Raw genomic sequence first — 24,909 nt, 5'->3', positions numbered from 1 at the left:
AAGCCTTGTGATGTCATAGAAAAATAAAAGGACGTTCAAAAAACAATGCCAATCTAAAGTAGACATATGGGGGATGTTAATTAGCAACAATTTTGGGTGGTATAACTGCCTGTCTTACAAGCAGATACATTTAAATTGAGAAAAATGCTAATTTTTGCAATTTTTCGCTACATTTTGGTGTTTTTCACAATTAAATACTGAACATATCGAGCAAATTTTGCCAGTAACATAAAGTCCAATGTGTCACGAGAAAACAATCTCAGAATCGCTTGGATAGGTGAAAGCATTCCAGAGTTATTACCACATAAAGTGACACATGTCAGATTTGAAAAATGAGGCTCTGTCAGGAAGGTCAAAAGTGGCTAAAGAGGGAAGGGGTTAAATAGATCACACACTTTCCTCTTTTCCTTCCCCTTAACTACATATAATTACTCAGATGGTGTACACCAATGTGGTCTATCTCTCATACACTCTGTGTGATAGGTGGTCTCTCATATATTACTTATGTCTGATAATAGCCCTTTAATACATTTATGTGAAATCGCTCTTAACCCCTTCCCGCAAAATCATGTACAGTTACGTCATGGGAGATGGACTGTTCCCGCATCTCGACGTAACTGTACGTCATGGAGATGAAGCTGGCTCAGGAGCTGAGCCAGCGACATCACCGCCGGGTGACAGCTGTATGTTACAGCTGGCACCCTGAGGTATCGGCCAGGACCGGAGCTAGCCTCCGATCCGACCGATTAACCCCTCACATGCTGCGTTGAATAGCGATCGCAGCATGTGAGGAGTTTATAGCCACCAGCGCCCCAGCAACGTGATCGCTGGGTTGCCGGTGGCTGCAAAGGCGATCGGAGGGCTAATGCTTACCTCCCGGTCCGCCAGCAACGGAATCCTCCTATGCCCCGTCGTCGGCGGGGGCCCAGGAGGCTTCCGGTACCATCGGCAAGATGGTGCCGGCTCAGCTTCCGGCTCAGAAGCTGAGCCGGCGTCATCAGCAGTGGGTGTTACAGCGGACACCCCGATCTATCGCCAGGAACCGGAGCTAGCTCCGATTCCTGCCATTAACCCCTTCGATGCAGCGATCCATTGTGATCGCTGCATCCTAGAGGTTTGTAGCAAATCGGCAGCCTTGCCACGCGATGGCAAGGCTGGCGACTGCTACCATGGCAACAGGATGCCTAACAATGGACTCCTGTCTGCCATTACGTAAGCTGATTAGGCCCCGCCCAGAGGCGGAGCCTGATCGGCTTGCTGTCAGTGAACAACTGACAGTTCTAATACATTGCACTACATAGGTAGTGCAATGTATTAGAACATCAAACAAACAGTTGGACCTTCAAGTCCCCTAGTGGGACTAAAGAAAAGTGTCAAAAAAGTAAAAATAAAAGTTGTAAAAAATACAATAAAAGTAAAAATAATAACACAAAACACAATCGCCCTTTTTCCCTTATCAAGTCATTTATTATTGAAAAAAATAATAAAGCCATACATATTTGGTATCACTGCGACCGTAACGACCTGAACTATAAAAATATTATGTTATTTATTCCGCACAGTGAACGCCGTAAAAAAAATAACTAAAAAATACTGACATAATTGCTATTTTTTGGTCACTTTGTCTTCCGAAAATTGAAATAAAAAGTGATCAAAAAGTCGCATGTACCTAAAAATGGTACCTATAAAAACTATAACTCGTCTCGCTAAAAACAAGCCCTCATACAGCTCCGTCGACGAAAAATTTAAAACCGTTATGGCTCTCACAACTTGGCGACAGAAAAAATCCATTCTCTTTACAAAAGTTATTTTATTGTGCAAAAAGTTGTAAAACATAAAGTGCTACAAATTAGGTATCACCGGAATCGGACTGACCCGCAGAATAAAGGTAACATGTAATTTATAACACGTGGCGAACGCTGTATAAAAAGAACTAAAAAAATATGCCAGAATTGCTGTTTTTTGGTCACCTTGCCTCCCAAAAAAAAAGGATAGCAAGTGATCAAAAAGTCGCGTGTACCCCAAAATGGTACCAATAAAAACTACAGCTCGTCACACAAAAAAAACCAGCCCTCATACCACTACGTCTATGAAAAAATAAAATTAGTCAAGGCACCAATAAGCCAGGAAATAAAAATATGCAGTTGTGCCGGCCCGAGGGGAACATTTCTTCTGTTTCAAGTGGCGAATTATCAAGGCCCCTAAAATTAGGGATCCAGGAAGGGGAGGGCCCAAACATATCTGCTGGATGCGACGGTGCCCATATTATACCAGGACAACACTTTCCCAGCAAAATTCCCCAAACTTCAAAGGTGCGGAGTGCGGACCAAAAGGGGGATAAGTAAAGACCATTTTATTAGTGCGACACCGGCCTGTGCAATACTAAACGAAGTATCGGTATCGAAGTCCAAATTCTGGTATCGTGACATCCCTACTCTATACTGAATAAATAAAGATGTTTGGAATATTTTGTTTCCATTTTTTATCATTTGCATATCATTAACGTTTGTATCGAACCTGTGATTTCCACAATTCCAATAAATAACCAATATTATCCATGCTTCTCTACTCCACAGCTTAAAAAGTTGTGCTGTAGCGTGTATTGAGGTACTGGAATTAAAGTGAAACGATAAGTGTTAACAGCAGTTAGACCCCTTGGACACCACGTTCATGCTCTACGTTTAGTGTTTGGCCCCGTCGGGCTGGAATACATCAGTATACCTTTTTTATTTATTATTATTTTTATTTTTTTGAAGGACAGAATATCGTAGCAGAGCACGTCCAATGCTCTGCCTGGCAACTCTGGCATTGTAAAGTTCCAGATGTCACTGTCCTTATATGGTCCGTAACATCAGGAGTTTTCCCAGGGCTGGAGTCCCCAGCCAGAGTGCTTCCGATGCTATGGTTGGGGAATTTGGCGTCCTGACCTCACTGCCCATGTATGGATATTGAAGTCAGGAGCTTCCCCAGGCGTAGACCTAACTTTTGATTAGAAAAGGTTTTGTTTTTTTACAATAAGCGTACAGAAAACAATCCCCTCCATCCCAACCTGGTACACCTGAGAATGGGTTCGCCCCAATCCTTAGAAACGGCATTTGACCAAAAAGCCAGCATCAGTCGGTATTTGTATTCCCATTGTTAATTTAGGACATTGGGAATTTTACTTTAAATTATTTTATTTTTTTTGGGGTTATGGGAAAATGTATAAAAATGAAGCAAAGTGTCTCTCCTCTCATTTTTTTTCTATTTTTTTATTTTTTTTTAATTGCACAAAGTGTAGTTTCAACCTATGACTCCGGGCTATGTTTTTCTTTTCTTGTTTGTCTTATCTACATCTTTTCATTAAAATGAGTTTCAAAAATTTTTTTTTAAAGTGAGTAAGCCGGTCCCTTTTTTTTCTCTATGGGGTGTCAGGTTCTCTGAAAGCAGTCTATCCGCTCTATGTGGACCTGCCTGACATCTAAAGATGTTGGGTGGTCCGCAAAGCAGAAAGACTGGTTTGACCAATCTAGCGAATATCCGTAACTGCACAAAAGTATTGGCATTTGTGATCTGTAACTAAAATGTTTTGAATATCATTGGAATAGGCTCAGAAGTACATTATGCAGCTGAAGGGCCAGATTAACACTCTAGAAGCAGAGGTGGAGGAGCAGCGCAAACAGAAGCAGAAAGCCCTAGTGGACAATGAGCAACTGCGGGATGAGCTGGAGAGTCTACGGAAACAGAAGTCGGACAGTGAAAAAAAGGAAGGAGTCTATGTAGAAATGGAAAGTATGTCTTTATAGGCTTATGGCAATAATATATAGAGCACATTAAATGGTTGCTTGTTTGTTCTGTGGGAGCTACTTGTTGCTCCCCCAGGCCAGTTCCTGAACAGAAGGGATTTACTCTTGCCTGCCAAGAGGCTGAGCTTGGCAGCAAGACTAAAGTTCGTTTTTCTAAGGTTTATGAGCAGTTATTAAACCACTATTATCTTGATGCGCATGAGGGCGGTTTTTGGGTTCAAAATTATTATTTCACATCTCATTTGTAACTGATTTGTTTTCCAAACAATTTGAAAACCCAATTTTTTTTATTTAATAAATTAACGGTGTATAATGGAGGAGCTACAACATCCAAATAAGTATCTTTTTTCATCCTGTTCACACTGAGTTTTTTTGCAGCCAGAAAATTTTGCCTTAAAATTCCGTCTGGAATTTTGAGGCAGATTTTGATCTGCCTGAACGCCGTTTGCTGCGTTTTTCGCCCGCGGCCATTGAGCACCGCGGGCAAAAAAAAGCTTTCTCTGCCTCCCATTGATGTCAATGGGAGGACAGAGACGTAAACGCCGGAATATGGGGAATGTGGCTTCTTTTTCCCGCGAGCCGGTTTTACTGTTCGCAGGGAAAAAACTCCTCCGCCTCCCATTGAAATCCATGGGAGGCGTTTTCGGACTTTTTTGACGCGTTTTTTTCTTTATCTCTGATAACCATTCATCTATATTGCTTTCCAGTCATTCATTTGCTGAGTTTGTTTCCAGCTTTTCTGAATTTCTTCAGAGATAAGACAATATATACAGTACCTAGACTCTTGTAGTTCCGTAGTTTCCGGGCTGCTACCGATGCTCCGCACTATAGTAACTGGTCTCCAATGTATATTTGTATTACATACCAGTTATTTTTTTTTCTTTAGTTTTTCCTGTGGATAAATGTTCACAAACCGTTTTTCAAAAGCTCCTATTTATTTATAGGCCCAATATGGCTTAAGTTCTTTAAAAATTTATATTTACACAACTAAGGGTCTGTTCACATCAGCGTTGCCCTCCGTTGAAGGGTTCCGTCGGGTTGACCCTTCAACGGAAAGGCAAACGGATACCTTAGCTTCAGTTTCCCTCACGATTGATCTCAATGGTGACGGAAACGTTGTTAATTTGTTTCCGTTGGTCACCGTTGTGACAGGGTTCCGTTGTTTTGACGGAATCAATAGCGCAGTCGACTCCATCAAAACAACGAAACCCGGTCACAACAGTGACCAACGGAAACCATTAACAACCTTTCCGTCACCATTGAGATCAATGGTGAGGGAAACAGAAGCTAAGGTTTCCGTTTGCCTTTCCGTTGAGGCGTTAACCTGACTGAAACCTCCAACGGAACCCCTCGATGAAAGGGCAACGCTTATGTGAACAGGCCCTTAAAACTGCTATGTCATGAATTAGTAATTCTAAAGTTAGAAATATGATAGACTAAGTTTGTTACTTATGTTTCTTTTACTTACAGGGATATTGACATTATTTTTATGCATTTGCAGTAGGTATAACAATACCAGCTGTATTGGTTGTCACTTTTGAATTCGCTTCTCAGAAACTGATGACCACCTGTCATTTTTTTTCTGTATGTTGAATCGATATCAAAGTGACGGTATTTCAAAGTGACCACTAATATGGCTTCCTTTGCTGTTACTATTGAAAAGTAAAACTATTCTAATTCCCAGGCTTTGACTATTGCTTTAATTTCTGATTTGGTAATTTATGGTCACTTTGATATTTAGAGTAGAAAATATATTAGTGTAATTTAACATACCAGGGCCATGAATTCACTCTGGTCTCTAAAATGCAAGTTTCCAAGGTGCTCTGTACACTATAGGTACTTAAAAGGGTTGTCGAGTTTCAGCAAATTTGAATTGTTATACAATTTTCCAATGTACTTTTTGTATTCTGCATGGTTTTCAAGATCTCTGCTTGTTCTTTATTAGAAACATTTACGGTCTGCTTTCAGTGGATATAATTCCGTCCATGGTGATGTGATGGACACGCAGATGCACTCCTCGTTACAGTATGTGTATGAGAGCTGTTCCTTTTTTTTTTTTTTTTTTTCGAACAATCCCAGCACCTGTTCCCATCACATGACGATGGACAAACGTTTATCCACTGGAAGTAAACAATGAATTTTTCTACTAAACAAGCAGCATATAGCTTGAAAACCCATAAGGAATTACTACAGAAAGTGTATTGGAAAATTGTGAAAGTTTTCATTATGCAAAAAAAAAGAATCTTAATTTGCTAAAGCCGGACAACCGCCTTTAACACTACATGCTGCATGTTACTGGGCTGTACAGGTTAAGTTGCCAAAATAACGCCCCCTTCTCTGCAGCTATTGGTTGAAACCACACATACTTCCTACTCTGCATCTATTGGCTAAAACTGCATGCAGGGACGGGGTAGAGCAGGAAGCCTTTGTACATATAAGGGTATGTTCACACACTAGACTAAAAACGTCTGAAAATACGGAGCTGTTTTCAAGGGAAAACAGCTCCTGATTTTCAGAAGTTTTTTAAGCCACTCGCGATTTTCGCTGCGTTTTTTACTGCCGTTTTTGGAGCCGTTTTCTATAGTCTATGAAAAACGGCTCCAAAAACTTCCCAAGAAGTGACCTGCACTTCTTTTTCAAAATGGCCGCGTAAAAAAACGGCCCATCGGAACAGAATGACGTTTTTCCCATTGAAATCAATGGGCAGATGTTTGGAGACGTTCTGCTTCCGTTTACGCCCCGAAAAACGGCTGAAAATAGGTTGTGTGAACATACCCCAACTGGTATTACTGAGAACTCTCTTTTTTTCCTTTCAGCTACTTCTCCATGCTCTCTCATCCAAGTGTAGGAGGAAACCATAAAAAGTTAATTATTTGCAAAGAATTGGATTCAAGCAAAAGTTATGTCTTCTATTCCATTTGGAGATGTTAAAATTGTAAATGCCAATGTCATCATTCTGGGGGAGTTTCCTAAAAACTTTAATGAGAAATGTTACCCACTCAGATTTGTATAAAACATGTTTTTGATTGCGGTGCTGAGACAATGTATGCTTTTTCTCCCTTCTGTGTTCAGAAAAGGTTCAGGCGACAGATTTGCGATACAATAAACTGAAAGAAAAACACAATGAGCTCATCAATGTTCATGCTGGACTTCTGAGAAAGGTGATATATTATATATCTATTTTAATTTACAATTTTTTTATAAGAAGTTGGAAGCCTGTTAGCTTGACTGCCTTTAAAAGCCTTCTTCATTAGAACATCTGCAGACCGTGAACCGCATAGGGTGCAGCTCTGGGAGTTTTGCTTGTTCAGCTTTGCTTGCATGTGGTTAGTGAAGACATGTTGGAAGGGAAAGGCTTCTAATAGTGTAGTGGTTCCTACATTTGTGCGCTGGCCATGCCTTACTTTATGCGTGCAAATCCAGCACTGTTCAATGTTTTGTTCCTCCGGGAAGGTACAGAAGAATTGCCATACGGTAGAGTACTGTAAAGAGCTAGTATACCTACCACCACCCGACTTATATTCTGGAGCCTACATCGGCAGCAGCAGTGTCGCCGTTACCTGCTCTTGAGCTGACCATACCAGCAGGCCTACCCCAATTTTGCACTGTAGAAATTGAGCTGAAATTGGGCGATGAACAGACGAACGCTCTGTCCACTGCTTCTCAGTACAATTGCCAATTACTCTACTGAAATTACTGAACATTAGTTTTGAAAAAAGCAGCTTTGCTGTGTGATGTGAATGCGATTTTAATTTGGATGCAATACACTCAGTGAGTGCACAAAAGCCAGCCCAGCACAGCAGCAATGACACTGTTCTGTATATTACATATACACTGTGTGACCCGAGCAGCTAGATAACTCTCCCTACAAATTCTAGCTGCTTGTTTCACTGTTCTTCTCTTTCTCAGCACTGGTCCTATCTATGTATACGTTTTGTGAATTTTGTTGTTCGTGGTGGCTTTGTCACAGAGCTGCTCTTCTTCTCAGCTTCTGCCTAAAAATGACTGCTAAGGCATGGTGCATAGCCTTTTATACTGGCTCTGACCTAACTCCTATTCTGCGCCCTCATTGGCTGGGAGAGCTGTTTGCAAGACATTATGGGCTGGCCTGAGGTCATGTAATCCCTCTTCCTCTCTGTGGCAGACGCCATCTTTAATGTTAGCTATTTTTATTTTATTTTTTTACCAGGTATGGCCGAAACGAACCACACTAGGTTCGTGTGCGCACTGAACGTATACCAAAGTTCGGACCGAAACAGAGTTCAGCTGTTTCAGTTCGCTCATCTCATCTCTATTAAAAAGTCTCCCACCAATCAATCAGCTTGCTGGGGTCAACGTGTTGAATGTTGCCATACTTGGTTATGGTTTGGCTAGATTATAGCGAAAACCAGATGTATAAATACATCTGCTCCATATATGGTTTTTTTTGGAGGTTTGTAAAACTGGAATTAACCCTTTTAATGACCAGCCTATTTTAAACCTTAATGACCAAGCTCATTTTTCAGTTTTTCCATCGTTGCATTCCAAGAGCTATAACTTTTTTATTTTTTTTGCGTCTACATAGCTGTGTAAGGTTTTGTTTTTTGCGGGACAAGTTGAGTTTTTTAATAGCACCATCTTGGGGTTCATATAATTTATTGATTAACTTTTTTTGGGGGGCGTAATAGAAAAAAACCCAGCAATTTCGGCACACTTTTTTTGCGCCGTTTGCCGTGTGTTATAAAGAACACTAACTTTTTATTCAGCGGGTTGTTACAATTGCAACGATACCAAATTGATATCGATTTTGTATGTTTTACTACTTTTACACAGTAAAATCTTTTTTTTTTTCAAAATTATTTGGTTTTGTCTCCATATTTCAAGAGCCATAATTTTTTTTTTCTGCAGATGCAGCTGTATGACGGCTTTTTTTTTTTTTTTTTGCGGGACGACTTGTCGTTTTTATTGGTACCATTTTGGAGTAGATGCGACTTTTATCACTTTTTATAACATTATTTTTTAAGGCAGGATTCACAGAAAACAGCAATTTTTGTAATTTTTTGAAATTTAATTTTTTGCAGCTTTCGCCTAGCGGGTTAAATAATGTAATAACGTTATAGTTTGGCTCGTTACGGACGCCTCAATAAAAAAAATATGTGTAACTTTTTTTTTTACTTTTTTTTTGTTTTTTTAATAATAAAGCAGTTTTGTAATGGGAAAAAGTGGATTTTTCATTTTTTTTTTTTGTTTCACTTTTTTTAATTAACTTTTCTTCTTTTTTTTTTTTTTTACCAGTCCCACTAGGGAACTTACCTATGCGATCATCCGATCGCTATTATAATATTCTGCAATACTTCTGTATTGCAGTGTATTACTTCCTGTCCATGTAAAACGGACAGGCATCTGCTAGGCCATGCCTCTGGCCTTTATTAGGCCCCCTGGCTGTCATAGAAGACACACACCCTGCGTTCACATGCAGGGTGCCGGTGGGGTGAGAGAGGGAGCTCCCTCCCTCTCTCTAAAACCACTCAGATGCGGCGCTCACTAAGAAAGTAACAGAAAATATCTAATGGATAGACTCGCTGTACTGCGCATGTCTACTCGGCATGCGTATAGAGGAGTCCATTGCGATCACCACCATCTTGGGAAAGGGCAAAACACCCTTCCCTTCCTGCGTCAACTTACGATCTGTGATCTGTCAAAAGTTCCATGTCCACATAGGTGGGGTGCATAAGGGCTGCTATAGATTGTAGTTTTTGGGAATAAATGCCTCTATGCGCGTGCGACTGCGCTATCGATTCCGTCAAAACAACGGAACCCTGTCATAATGGTGACAAACGGAAACCTTTAGCAACGTTTCCGTCGCCATTGAGATCAATGGTGATGCAAACGGAAGCAAATGTTTTAGTTTGCCTTTCTGTTGAGGGGTTAACCCGACGGAAACCTCCGACGGAACCCCTCAATGGAAGGGCAACGCTGATGTGAACACAGCCTAAGTTGGTTATCTTTTTTTCTTGGTTCTTAGGTGAAGCTTGTGGAAAGGAGAGGAGGGAGTGAGATAAGAAACTTTATTTTACACATTCACATATGTATGTGAGTAAAACTCCCCCCCCCCCATCCTAGGGTGAGTTTTTTGCAGGTAGAAAATTCTGCCTGGAAAAATCAGCTCCGTTTTTTTTTTTTAAGTGGTTTTTCACCACAGGCATATTTTAGTTGCGTTTTTTTTTTTTTTTGCCTATTTCTTCAACGGGCAAAAAGAAAAACCGCGAGCGTTTTTGACATAATAGGCGTCGGCCGTTAGTGGTGTTTTTTCCATCTCCCACTGATTTCAATGGGGTTTTTTAAGGCCGGGAGCGTTTTTCTGCTCGCGGGGGAAAAAAAACCCCTCCAATTGAAAACAATGAGAGGCAATTTTTGGCCGTTTTTTTTCTGCCTGTTCCGCGGCACAAAACGTCAAACTGAACAGGGCCTTCGAAGAACAAAACTATTGTATACTTGCCAAGGGAAATAAGCCAGCTGAGAAAGTGATGTCCGCATCTAATGAAGAATTATAATATATTTAAAATGTAATGTATGCCTGTAATTGGCTGAATATGATATATTCTCGCTATTGGCCGAATCAGAGTTATTGTCACACTGCCTAATTGGTTACAATCAGGCAGCGTGACAATAACCCCTTTTGAGTGATATGAAGTGTGCCTACACCCCTTTTGAGTGATATTATTGTAATTGTTTTGGCAATAAACCTCAGAGGAGTATTTTTGAACATACAAGCAACATCAGTATACCTCTGCTATAAATATATATATATATATATATATATATATATATATATGTGTATATATATATATATATAGATCTCTCTCTCTCTCTCTCCTCTTCACTATCTCACTCTCGCTCTCACTTTCTCTCACTCTCTCTCACTCTCTCTCACTCTCTCTCACTCACACACATTTCCTGGAGTGAGTGTCTGTTGGTATACTCGTCTAATTTTCTGTCTAATATACCGTATTTTATGGGCTATAAGACGCAGTTTTTATCAATAATAAATCTTGCTAAAAAGTCCCTGCGTCTTATAGTCGGCAGTCAAGAGATCTGGCAGCAACGGGCCGCCTGATCGCTTCTTACTTAACCCCTTCCCGACCCATGATGTGCCGGCACATCATGGAGTGGGGAGTGGATGATGTTTGGAGCAGAGCGGGCTCACGCGCAGAGCCAGCTCCATACACTGCAGGTGTCAGCTGTGTTTTACAGCTGACACGCTGCTCTAACGGCCAGGAACAGCGAAGGGAGCTGTTCCTAGCCGTTTAGTTAAATGCCGCGGTCAATAGGGACCGCGGCATTTATAGGGGTCTTCCCATGAAGGACATTTGACATATCCACAGGATGTGTCATAAATATCGGATATATGTGGGTCCCACTTCTGGGACCCGCACCTATCTCTAGAACGGGGCCCCCTAAACCCCGTTCTATCTTGTCCGGCTCCGCTGTCTCCCAGCCACTTCCTGGTTAGGTGGTCAGGAGTTACGGAATAGTAGTTACGGAAACCGCGTAGTTCGCATGCTACGCTGCTTCTGTAACTGCCATTCACTACTATGGGAGCTACGGAAACGGCGTAGCTCAGCGAGTTGCGCTGTTTCCGTAACTCATGTATTGTATCATTAGATCGCTGGTTCAAGTCCCTTAGGGGAACTAATAAAATGTGTAAAAAACAAAAGTTAGATACATATTCAGGAGTAAATATTAAAGGGATTTTTCGGAACCAATTTACTTAATCATATTTAACTGAACATCTAAAATGAATGCAGTTTGTAATATGCTTGCGTTTGCATTGTTGTTTCTAACACCCTATTCCAAAGCCAGTCACGTGATGCGTCTCCAACAGTAAAATCAGAACTTCCGGCGCTGCCCCGTACATCAGCTATTACTTCCCTTTTCCGGCCAGCTCAATGGACGGGTACGTCATTTCTGACGTCACTATACACTGAGGGAAGGGGTGGACCGGATCCTCTTTCTCAGCCGTCTCTGAGCATGCGTGGTTGCTACACAAACCGTGTTCACCACGCATGCCCAATCCTTTGCTGTGACAGCGCCTGCGCCAAATTTAAGCAATGAGCCTTACAGGAAACGGCCCACAAGAGGAAGTATCGGAGGTAAACAAAGTGCAAATCGGCCGCAGCACGAGTGCAGTAAGTAAATTGAAAAAAAAAAGCTGGGCAGTGTTCTTACACCATCCCTAACCAGAATCTCAAATTTAAAAATGTTAATTTTTGTATCGGAAAACCCATTTGAAAGTTTAAAAAAAACAAAAAAAAACATTTTCCCATTTTTCCCCAAGCACAATGTAAAAATAAATGTTGGTATCGCTGTGTCTGTAAAAGTCAGAAACGATTACAATACAGCATTATTTGACTCGCACGGTAAACCGCATAAACATTTATTTATTTTTTTTTTTTTAAAAACCCCAGAATCGTTGTGTTTTTTGGTCACCATAGCACTAAAAAGAATTAAATAAGTGATAAAAAAAAATCGTATGTACCAAAAAATGGTGCTAATAAAAACTACAGCTCGTCCCGCAAAAAATAAGCCCTTACACCGCTCAAACGATGAGAAAATATAAAAGTTATGGCTCTCAGAATGGGGTCAAACCGAACAAATTATTTTTTTAACCAATAGTTTTTTCTTTGTAAATGTCGTAAAATGAAATTTTATTCTATTTTCTGTTGTCTAAAACCTGGGTGCGTCTTATAGTCAGGTGCGTCTCATAGTCCGAAAAATACAGTATCGTTTGAGCGATGACTTTCTCGACATGACTGCTTTATATAGCAAGAAAGCTAATTGCATTGCACTGGATACGGGGCGCCCCGCCAACTAGGAGAGCGTTCATTGCTAAGGTGAATACAAGTATTGTATTAGAAAAGTCTGTATATGTCAAGCGAAATTCTCTTTTTTTTTTTTTTTTTAAATCCATATGGGGGCCATTGTTAAATGTGTACGAACTAGCACCTGTGATACGGATGATAGAGATTGCGAAATGGTATACTTATGATAGGAAATCTTTTTATTAAACTGCCTTGCATAAGCTATGTTAAATAAGACGGATATGTTAGTATATGGCTTGTAATAATCCAAAACTTCTTGAGAATATTCTACATACCTACTGCTGTAAACCACTTTCCTTGTATATGAAATATGTACCACTCATACTGTTCATTTATGAATGTGCTAGGGGTGGGGGTTTCTTTGATGTATGTTTTGGTTGTGTTTTTGTACAATATAAACTTTTGAAAATCAATAAACTGTTTCATAAAAATAAAAAAAAATAATCATCCCTCAGGTCAGCTGAACTGATTCGCTTTAGAGAGAACCATTCAGCTTCTATGGATACATAGAAGCTATTGTAAAAAACATTTTTAACAAAAGTCCATTTAAAAGTTGCCTAAAAATATATAACTCATTGATTTAATAAAACAAGACATTTTATCCACAGGTGTATATAGCCTTTAAGAACTTCTTTAAGATGTACATAAGCGTGAGGGTTGTAGGGATATTGTTGACGTGTGAAGCTAAAACCCTGTCTAACGCTGGCACTGAATTATACTGCCCTTCACTGCATCATCTTTCTGTTTTATACAGAATGCTGACACTGCCAAGCAGCTCACAGTGTCGCAGCAGAACCAAGAGGAAGTGGCACGTATCAAGGAAGAGCTGGAGTTTCAGATGGATCAAGTGAAACGCGAGTCCGAAATAAAGGTTAATTGAAACTTTTGCATTTTTAAAGACTGGAGGTTCCTCCTTCTACTGAAGCTTTCGAAATAGTATTCATTGCTAGTCTGGAACCAGGCATTTTGGATTTGAGTGCGTGTGTTAGCTTGTTTGTGCGCCTTCAATTTATCACTTTTCCAGAGATGAATGAAGAGACCAATGTACAGTATTAGACCACACAAGAATGCACTGAATTACAATTAGGCATGATTACCAGATTTACACCATCTAAATGTATTACTAATACATTGTCGTTTAGAACTGGGCTACACAGACTTTTTGTAGCGCAACTGATTGATTTTAACTATAGAGCTGCAGCAGCAGATTTTAGAGGAATACATGGAGTTGTATAAAATCTTGTAGACTGCGGCTGTCACTCGATATTTGAAATCAATCAGTAGCACTACAAAAAGTATCCGTATAGCCCAGATTTCATCTACACCCTCAATTTATTTTAATTGTTACATTTGGCTATGAAGGATGCTCAAAAAGTCAGGTTACATGATGGTCACTAGGATATTTCATGTGTAGTAGGGGTAGCTGGGATCTTGAACATTATATGTAAGATCTAAAGTAGTTATCTGTCGCCCTCGACCTTCAATGTTTTTCACATGTGAAAATTACTATTCAATTTAAATACAATCACTTTTAAAATTAAACAAATATTGATATCACTGGGAATACATGGTTGTTGTGAGTCATCCTGACAGGGAGCCAATCTTTTTGGAATGACCATCCTCTAGGCACTTCAATGTGCACTTGTCTCCTACATACAGCTTCACTCTATGGGTGGCATTCAATGGGGAAAACCACAGCATATAAAACCAGTTCTAAGAGTTTTTGTGTAACATGACCATAAATATCAATTAACTTTGGCTTTGTACAGAGATTTCAGTATCTTGGAGACTCATGGCAGATCTGGTAAAATGAATGGACCCCAATAAATGCTATCTTCTGACATACACTGTGACTTCATGTGGAGCCATCTCCCAGCACTTTTAGCCCTGAAACACTGCATAAGCTATAGATAAAATTTACCCACTCGTCACACACAATCTCTACCTCCCACACGTACCTAGGTTAAAATGTAACTAGAAAAATACATATAATCATCTTTAAAGAGGTATTCCCATCTCAGAGATTTATGGTATATTCACAGCACCTATCGCTAGAACGGGGCCCTCTGACCCCCATCCTACATTGTCCAGCTCCCTGTCCACTGTTTGACCAGGTGGTTGGGAGTACGGAAACAGCCGAGCTCACTGAACTATGCTTTAACTGCTACTACCGTTAAAAGTGAATAGGAGTTACGGAAACCTCATAGCACGGCAAGCTATGCAGTTTCCAGAACTCAAGAGCTACTGTACCAGAGTAACTCGGCGAGCTCGACTGTTTCCATAGTCCTGACCACCATTCTAGGGATAGGTGGGACCTGCATCTATCTCCAAGATAGGAAATCTCCTTTAACTGATGGTATTTAAATACAGGGACTGTAACTACACTGTATTTTTTGGCTTATTTCTTGTCCAACAAAGAAAAAGCCAACACGGGAGATTTTTTTTATTTTTTTATTTTTTTTAAACTCGTTTTATTAAGAATTGTTGCAGTAACCAGTATAAAATCAGTCACACATCTCTGACTGTAAAATACATCACATTGGAACAAGGAAATGTATACACAGAAAGTCAAGTAATGAGAACACAAAGTATATTCCATGAATACAAGATGCCATAAACAATGGCACTTATATTGGTTTACATTAAAGTATGTATCACCATTACAAAAAACAGGAGCAGAAATAAAAGAAAACAAAACAGCCTGGGACCTACAGTGAAGGAAATAAGTATTTGATCCCTTGCTGATTTTGTAAGTTTGCCCACTGTCAAAGACATGAACAGTCTAGAATTTTTAGGCTAGGTTAATTTTACCAGTGAGAGATAGATTATATATAAAAAAGAAAATCACATTGTCAAAATTATATATATTTATTTGCATTGTGCACAGAGAAATAAGTATTTGATCCCTTTGGCAAACAAGACTTAATACTTGGTGGCAAAACCCTTGTTGGCAAGCACAGCAGTCAGACGTTTTTTTGTAGTTGATGATGAGGTTTGCACACATGTTAGATGGAATTTTGGCCCACTCCTCTTTGCAGATCATCTGTAAATCATTACGATTTTGAGGCCGTCGCTTGGCAACTCGGATCTTCAGCTCCCTCCATAAGTTTTCGATGGGATTAAGGTCTGGAGACTGGCTAGGCCACTCCATGACCTTAATGTGCTTCTTTTTGAGCCACTCCTTTGTTGCCTTGGCTGTATGTTTCGGGTCATTGTCGTGCTTGAAAACCCAGCAACGAGCCATTTTTAATGTCCTGGTGGAGGGAAGGAGGTTGTCACTCAGGATTTGACGGTACATGGCTCCATCCATTCTCCCATTGATGCGGTGAAGTAGATTGACTGCCTGATTAGAACGATTAAAATTGAATTTTATTAGTATATTATAAAATATGGCTCATATAGCCCAATAGTAACATATATTCAGGCTCAGGCAAGGTAGTCAGGGATAGGAGGTGGTGAAACTCTCCTCTTATAGTATACAGCCCTGACAGCAACTTGCTGAGAGAAAATGATTCCAGCCCACCGGGCTCACAACAAGTGGTCAGAGAAAAAGAGTTAGTCCTGTTGACAGACTAATCTTAAACAATTCTCAGAACCACCGCTGCATTAATTAGGACAACCCTACGCGTTTCAATGTCACTGGTAGGTGTAACACATCATCAGGGATTGTAGAAGTTGATGCCGGTTAAGCACAATTTTGTGCTAACATTTGTTTCTCCCGGCTCGTGCACGACTCTAATACAAATGGCCGCACACGAGCCGGCGAGACTGGGAGCATATGAAGGGCTAGAGCCCTCCCCCTGCACTGACGAGGCTGTCAGCCCACCACCAATCAGACAAAGACACGTCAACCAGTGACGTATCCGGACTGTGGCGAGCCTCCAAACAGCCCAGCCATTCAGGCTGAAGTGTGACGATAAAGCGTCCTTCGTAACCCTGGAGACCTGAAGCGGATAAACACAGATTACGGGACAGACATGTAATAGGTAGAGATGCTAAAGATTCGTAATGTCATGATGATCCGCACACCATCCTCAATACTCCTATCGGATAGACCTCATAATGATACATACTCCGGCCAAGGATAAAATTCTTGCCCTTTTTTTTGACCGTCATAACTCTCAAAGAGTGTAATGCTGTCGGAAAGTAGTAGGAACAATTTAGGGTCGTTCATTAAAATAGACACAGTTTAGGCTGTACACAGACGCCCCATATTCCATTATTCAATGAATCAGTTAGAGAAAACAACCGCATATGAGTCCTCTAACAGTGTGAACAGGGGTCAGCAGTAGTTTAATGTGGAAACACAAAGATGATACTATTAGAGGATGTCGGGTGCATAGTTGTACCACACATACCACAACCCACATGGGGGAAAAAAGGTAAACAAAAAGAAATAAATTTCTTTGATATTATGCTCACAGAAAGCATGCATATGAGATCTTTTCATTTAAACCGGCGGGACTCATAGTTTGCATACGAAAGATCCACTGCGCTTCTTTTTGTAAGATCTTTTTATCATGATCACCACCTCTCGCCAAAGGTTTAACATGTTCAATCCCTTGAAATTTCAATATCAAGGAGTCACCATTATGGTATTCCCATACATGCCGCGACACCGGAGTATCTTCCTTTCTCCTTATATCCCCAATGTGGTCCCTAATCCTCCTTCTAAATTCTCTCTTCGTTTTGCCTATATACTGTAATTGGCAGCCACATGTGATCAGATAGACTACACCTTTGGCCTTACAGTTAATATAGGACTTGTTGTCAAACACCCTGCCAGTCTTGGTGCTTTTGAAATTTTTACTGCACAAAATCGAGTCGCATGCCTTACAAGAGCCACATCTGTAACTCCCATTGAACCCCCTGTCCAACCAGTTGTTTGGTTTGTTTTGTGTGCTCATGTGGCTATGCATAAGATGATCTTTTATATTGCGCCCTCTTTTGTATGTTATAAAGGGAGAGTCCTGTACCAGATTACCAACGTCGGGGTCAGCTGGCAGAATTCCCCAATATCTCTGCAGGATTTCTCTAACCTCCTTACTAGCAGAGTCGTAAGTACCAATGATCCGTATAACGTCATCATCCTTCAAACGTGATTTAGGGTTAAGAAGATCATTTCGGTTGCATCCAAGTGCATTTTGATAGGCCTGTTTGAGAACATGTTTCGGATATCCTCTCCGTATAAATCTGTCCTCCAGTTCCCTCGCTGACATTTTATAGTCTGATATAGTGGAACAGTTGCGTCTCGCCCTCAGGAATTGGCCCTTGGGTATTCCACGTTTAAGGTTAGCTGGATGGCAGCTTTCCCATCTGAGGAGACTATTAGTGGCAGTCTTTTTACGGAACATGTTGGTTTGGATGTTCCCAGATGGTGTTTTCGAGATCATAATATCAAGAAACGTGATCTTGTTGTCATTGATCTCACAGGTAAAAAATAAGCCCCGATTATTTACATTTAGAGTCGCCACAAATTCCTCAAATTGTGCCTTGGTACCTTTCCAGAGGATCAGGATATCGTCTATAAATCTCAGCCATAGCACGATGCACGATGTCCATTTTTCCATTACATCATTAAAGACAATTTCATGCTCCCACCAGCCCAAGTACAAATTGGCATATGTGGGAGCACAGGGGCTTCCCATAGCCACACCCCTGAGTTGATGGTACGTTTTCTGGTCAAAGATAAAAGAATTATGCTCTAGAATGAATCTAAGCAATATTACAACAAACTCGTTGTGAGTCTGAAACTGTGTGCCCTTACCCTTCAGAAAGTATTCGACAGCTACACACCCCTGATCATGAGGAATGGAGCTATATAGGGCTTCCACATCCAGTGATGCCAACAGGACATCCTGATCGCAACGTATGCCTTCAAGCTTGCGCAAGACATCCATAGTGTCCCTTACATATGAAGGAAGGGACACCACAAAAGGTCTAAGAATCTGGTCGATGTAGATGCTTGCATTTTGAGATAAGCTGTCGATTCCTGACACAATTGGCCTACCCTTCAGTGGCTTAGTCCCTTTTGTGTATTTTTGGGAGACAATAGAAGGTGGCCGTCTGTGGAAAATCGGGCAGCATAAAAGCCAACTCCTTCTCACTAATTAGGCTGAGGCATTTGGCTGAGCCCAGGATACATTTCAATTGATTTCTGAAAATCGTGGAAGGATCGGTTTCCAACACTTTATAGCATCGATTGGTCATTTAATATCTGGTAGCACATCATGCTATATCTCGTGCGGTCCATTACCACAACATTACCACCCTTATCAGAGGGCTTTATTATGATCGTGTCATCACCCTCAAGTGATCGTAAAGCGGCCATTTCATCTTGTGTTGAAACCAGAAGGCCTGGAATGATCGAGTAGTCTGAGTTGGTCCTCCACTACTTTAACGAAAACATCGATCGGGGTATTGTCATTCAGGGGAGCAAATTTCGTCGAGGGTACCCTAAGTGTGGTAAAGGGACCCTTTCCCTCTTCCCTGTGACTTTCTTCCCATAAACCCTCCAGTAGCCTGAGGTTTGGTAAATCCTCTTCCATAATCCCCAATTCAGTACATTGACGTTGGTCATGTGTCTTGAAGAACTTCTTCCATTTAAGTTTTCGTGCAAACAGGTTAAGATCCTTAACCCATTGAAACAAATCAAACCTATTGGTAGGGACGAATGATAGTCCCTTACTAAGGATGCCCAGTTCCTCCACAGATAACGTTCGGGAGGACAAATTAATCACCTGGGATTCATCCCTAGACACAGGAGGTCCTAATCTTAAACCTCCCTTCTGTCCCTCAAGAGGTACTCTGAGATAGGGTGGCTCTTGGATAAAAAACCACCCCGATTAGCTGCTTTTCCTCTGCCCCTACCTCTTTGGTTACCGCGGTTTAAATATCTGCCTGACTCCGTCCCTCCCCGTTGTCGCCTAGGGTGGTTTTTAAAATGCTCAGTCAGAAAATTCTTGCTCGGAGGAGGACACATCTGTGTCCACTTCATGGGACGCACCAGTTCTTATACTATAGTCAAATATTCTCCCCTCTTTGAAATCGAGAGTATTGCGCACGAACTGAAAATGTTTTCTTTCCTTAATGTTACTGTTCCTTAATGTTACTGAAATTTGCTCCCCTGAATGACAATACCCCGATCGATGTTTTCGTTAAAGTAGTGGAGGACCAACTCAGACTACTCGATCATTCCAGGCCTTCTGGTTTCAATACAACACAAGATGAAATGGCCGCTTTACGATCACTTGAGGGTGATGACACGATCATAATAAAGCCCTCTGATAAGGGTGGTAATGTTGTGGTAATGGACCGCACGAGATATTGCATGATGTGCTACCAGATATTAAATGACCAATCGATGCTATAAAGTGTTGGAATCAGATCCTTCCACGATTTTCAGAAATCAATTGAAATGTATCCTGGGCTCAGCCAAATGCCTCAGCCTAATTAGTGAGAAGGAGTTGGCTTTTATGCTGCCCGATTTTCCACAGACGGGCCACCTTCTATTGTCTCCCAAAAATACACAAAGGGACTAAGCCACTGAAGGGTAGGCCAATTGTGTCAGGAATCGACAGCTTATCTCAAAATGCAAGCATCTACATCGACCAGATTCTTAGACCTTTTGTGGTGTCCCTTCCTTCATATGTAATGGACACTATGGATGTCTTGCGCAAGCTTGAAGGCATACGTTGCGATCAGGATGTCCTGTTGGCATCACTGGATGTGGAAGCCCTATATAGCTCCATTCCTCATGATCAGGGGTGTGTAGCTGTCGAATACTTTCTGAAGGGTAAGGGCACACAGTTTCAGACTCACAACGAGTTCGTTGTAATATTGCTTAGATTCATTCTAGAGCATAATTCTTTTATCTTTGACCAGAAAACGTACCATCAACTCAGGGGTGTGGCTATGGGAAGCCCCTGTGCTCCCACATATGCCAATTTGTACTTGGGCTGGTGGGAGCATGAAATTGTCTTTAATGATGTAATGGAAAAATGGACATCGTGCATCGTGCTATGGCTGAGATTTATAGACTATATCCTGATCCTCTGGAAAGGTACCAAGGCACAATTTGAGGAATTTGTGGCGACTCTAAATGTAAATAATCGGGGCTTATTTTTTACCTGTGAGATCAATGACAACAAGATCACGTTTCTTGATATTATGATCTCGAAAACACCATCTGGGAACATCCAAACCAACATGTTCCGTAAAAAGACTGCCACTAATAGTCTCCTCAGATGGGAAAGCTGCCATCCAGCTAACCTTAAACGTGGAATACCCAAGGGCCAATTCCTGAGGGCGAGACGCAACTGTTCCACTATATCAGACTATAAAATGTCAGCGAGGGAACTGGAGGACAGATTTATACGGAGAGGATATCCGAAACATGTTCTCAAACAGGCCTATCAAAATGCACTTGGATGCAACCGAAATGATCTTCTTAACCCTAAATCACGTTTGAAGGATGATGACGTTATACGGATCATTGGTACTTACGACTCTGCTAGTAAGGAGGTTAGAGAAATCCTGCAGAGATATTGGGGAATTCTGCAAGCTGACCCTGACGTTGGTAATCTGGTAGGGGACTCTCCCTTTATAACATACAAAAGAGGGCGCAATATAAAAGATCATCTTGTGCATAGCCACATGAGCACACAAAACAAACCAAACACCTGGTTGGACAGGGGGTTCAATGGGAGTTACAGATGTGGCTCTTGTAAGGCATGCGACTCGATTTTGTGCAGTAAAAATTTCAAAAGCACCAAGACTGGCAGGGTGTTTGACAACAAGTCCTATATTAACTGTAAGGCCAAAGGTGTAGTCTATCTGATCACATGTGGCTGCCAATTACAGTATATAGGCAAAACGAAGAGAGAATTTAGAAGGAGGATTAGGGACCACATTGGGGATATAAGGAGAAAGTAAGATACTCCGGTGTCGCGGCATGTATGGGAATACCATAATGGTGACTCCTTGATATTGAAATTTCAAGGGATTGAACATGTTAAACCTTTGGCGAGAGGTAGTGATCATGATAAAAAGATCTTACAAAAAGAAGCGCAGTGGATCTTTCGTATGCAAACTATGAGTCCCGCCGGTTTAAATGAAAAGATCTCATATGCATGCTTTCTGTGAGCATAATATCAAAGAAATTTTATTTCTTTTTGTTTACCTTTTTTCCCCCCATGTGGGTTGTGGTATGTGTGGTACAACTATGCACCTGACCTCCTCTAATAGTATCATCTTTGTGTTTCCACATTAAACTACTGCTGACCCCTGTTCACACTGTTAGAGAAAATAACCGCATATGAGTCCTCTAACTGATTCATTGAATAATGGAATATGGGGCGTCTGTGTACAGCCTAAACTGTGTCTATTTTAATGAACGACCCTAAATTGTTCCTACTACTTTCCGACAGCATTACACTCTTTGAGAGTTATGACGGTCAAAAAAAAGGGCAAGAATTTTATCCTTGGCCGGAGTATGTATCATTATGAGGTCTATCCGATAGGAGTATTGAGGATGGTCTGCGGATCATCATGACATTACGAATCTTTAGCATCTCTACCTATTACATGTCTGTCCCGTAATCTGTGTTTATCCGCTTCAGGTCTCCAGGGTTACGAAGGACGCTTTATCGTCACACTTCAGCCTGAATGGCTGGGCTGTTTGGAGGCTCGCCACAGTCCGGATACGTCACTGGTTGACGTGTCTTTGTCTGATTGGTGGTGGGCTGACAGCCTCGTCAGTGCAGGGGGAGGGCTCTAGCCCTTCATATGCTCCCAGTCTCGCCGGCTCGTGTGCGGCCATTTGTATTAGAGTCGTGCACGAGCCGGGAGAAACAAATGTTAGCACAAAATTGTGCTTAACCGGCATCAACTTCTACAATCCCTGATGAGGTGTCACACCTACCAGTGACATTGAAACGCGTAGGGTTGTCCTAATTAATGCAGCGGTGGTTCTGAGAATTGTTTAAGATTAGTCTGTCAACAGGACTAACACTTTTTCTCTGACCACTTGTTGTGAGCCCGGTGGGCTGGAATCATTTTCTCTCAGCAAGTTGCTGTCAGGGCTGTATACTATAAGAGGAGAGTCTCACCACCTCCTATCCCTGACTACCTTGCCTGAGCCTGAATATATGTTACTATTGGGCTATATGAGCCATATTTTATAATATACTAATAAAATTCAATTTTAATCGTTCTAATCAGGCAGTCAATCTATCTATTCAGTGAACGACATTTACATTACCATTTAGTGGATTCATGATGCGGTGAAGTAGTCCTGTGCCCTTAGCAGAGAAACACCCCCAAAACATAATGTTTCCACCTCCATGCTTGACAGTGGGGACGGTGTTCTTTGGGTCATAGGCAGCATTTCTCTTCCTCCAAACAGGGCGAGTTGAGTTAATGCCAAAGAGCTCAATTTTAGTCTAATCTGACCACAGCACCTTCTCCCAATCACTCTCAGAATCATCCAGATGTTCATTTGCAAACTTCAGACGGGCCTGTACATGTGCCTTCTTGAGCAGGGGGACCTTGCGGGCACTGCAGGATTTTAATCCATTACGGCGTAATGTGTTACCAATGGTTTTCTTGGTGACTGTGGTCCCAGCTGCCTTGAGATCATTAACAAGTTCCCCCCCGTGTCGTTTTCGGCTGAGCGCTCACCTTCCTCAGGATCAAGGATACCCCACGAGGTGAGATTTTTGCATGGAGCCCCAGATCGATGTCGATTGACAGTCATTTTGTATGTCTTCCATTTTCTTACTATTGCACCAACAGTTGTCTCCTTCTCACCCAGCGTCTTACTTAGGGTATGTTCACACGGCCAAATTTCAGACGTATACGAGGCGTATTATGCCTCGTTTTACGTCTGAAAATAGGGCTGCAATACGTCGGCAAACATCTGGCCATTCATTTGAATGGGTTTGCCGACGTACTGTGCAGACGACCTGTTATTTACGCGTCGTCGTTTGACAGCTGTCAAACGACGACTCGTAAAAATACAGCCTCGTCAAAAGAAGTGCAGGACACTTCTTTCAGACGTTTTTGGAGCTGTTTTCTCATAGACTCCAATGAAAACAGCTCCAAAAACGAGTTGGTAAAAAAATGAGTTGGTAAAAATGCGAGTTGGTAAAAAACGTCTGAAAAGCAGGGTCTGTTTTCCCTTGAAAACAGCTCTGGATTTTCAGTCGTTTTGGTTGACTACGTGTGAACATACCCTTATGGTTTTGTGGCCCATTCCAGCCTTGTGCAGGTCTATGATCTTGCTCCTGACATCCTTAGAAAGCTCTTTGGTCTTGCCCATGTTGTAGAGGTTAGAGTCAGACTGATTAATTGAGTCTGTGGACAGGAGTCTTTTATACAGGTGACCATTTAAGACAGCTGTCTTTAATGCAGGCACCAAGTTGATTTGGAGCGTGTAACTGGTCTGGAGGAGGCTGAACTCTTAATGGTTGGTAGGGGATCAAATACTTATTTCTCTGTGCACAATGCAAATATATATAATTTTGACAATGTGATTTTCTGTTTTTTTTGTTTTTTAATATAATCTATCTCTCACTGGTAAAATTAACATAGCCTAAAAATTCTAGACTGTTCATGTCTTTGACAGTGGGCAAACTTACAAAATCAGCAAGGGATCAAATACTTATTTCCGTCACTGTATGTCACCCATGAGCATCTAATAAATCCGGCACAGCAAGTTCAAGGAGATACACAATAAAAATGCGGGTCACCTATGTTACTACATCACAGTATCTGGTGAAACAGCAGAGGGGTTGACTGTCAAAGGGGAGTTGTTCCAAATATCACAAACTTTAGAAAACTTAGTACTACAACCACGATTCAGAAATACAACCTTCTCGAAAGGTATTACAGAATTTACCAATCCTTCCAATAACCAATGGATGGAAGTCGATCATGCTGTGCTATAGTTTCTCAAAAAAAAAATTCTAGTATGGTGAATCCACATCTCCCCATCCAGTATAACAAACAAACAGATCTTAGGACATAAAGGGATGCCTACATGTAATAAGGACGATAACAGGGCTGGTATGTCATTCCAAAAGTCCCTAATGATGGTACATGACCATATCATATGCTAAAAATCTTCCTCTGGAATATGGCATCTCAGACAGTCTGAAGAAGGCAATCGTCCCATTTTGAATATCCTAACCGGGGTCAAATATGCCTGGTGTATTATACATAACTGGATCATTTTATTATTTGCGGATGGGGAAACATGAAGA

At 41.2% G+C, this 24,909-nt stretch overlaps 1 protein-coding gene across 1 annotated transcript in view; it reads left to right on the top strand.

Annotated features, from left to right (window-relative positions):
• HIP1R (huntingtin interacting protein 1 related) overlaps window positions 1-24,909 on the top strand; it is a 158,020-nt gene that overhangs the window by 86,845 nt on the left and 46,266 nt on the right. The window contains exons 14-16 of the mRNA XM_075834101.1: window positions 3,588-3,771; window positions 6,858-6,946; window positions 13,401-13,517. Of these exons, the coding sequence (XP_075690216.1) occupies window positions 3,588-3,771; window positions 6,858-6,946; window positions 13,401-13,517 (390 nt within the window). The remainder of the gene's footprint in view (window positions 1-3,587; window positions 3,772-6,857; window positions 6,947-13,400; window positions 13,518-24,909) is intronic.

This window comes from Rhinoderma darwinii, chromosome 1 (assembly GCF_050947455.1).
Source record: "Rhinoderma darwinii isolate aRhiDar2 chromosome 1, aRhiDar2.hap1, whole genome shotgun sequence".
NCBI lineage: Eukaryota > Metazoa > Chordata > Amphibia > Anura > Rhinodermatidae > Rhinoderma > Rhinoderma darwinii.
This window is presented reverse-complemented; position numbering and strand designations above follow the sequence as displayed.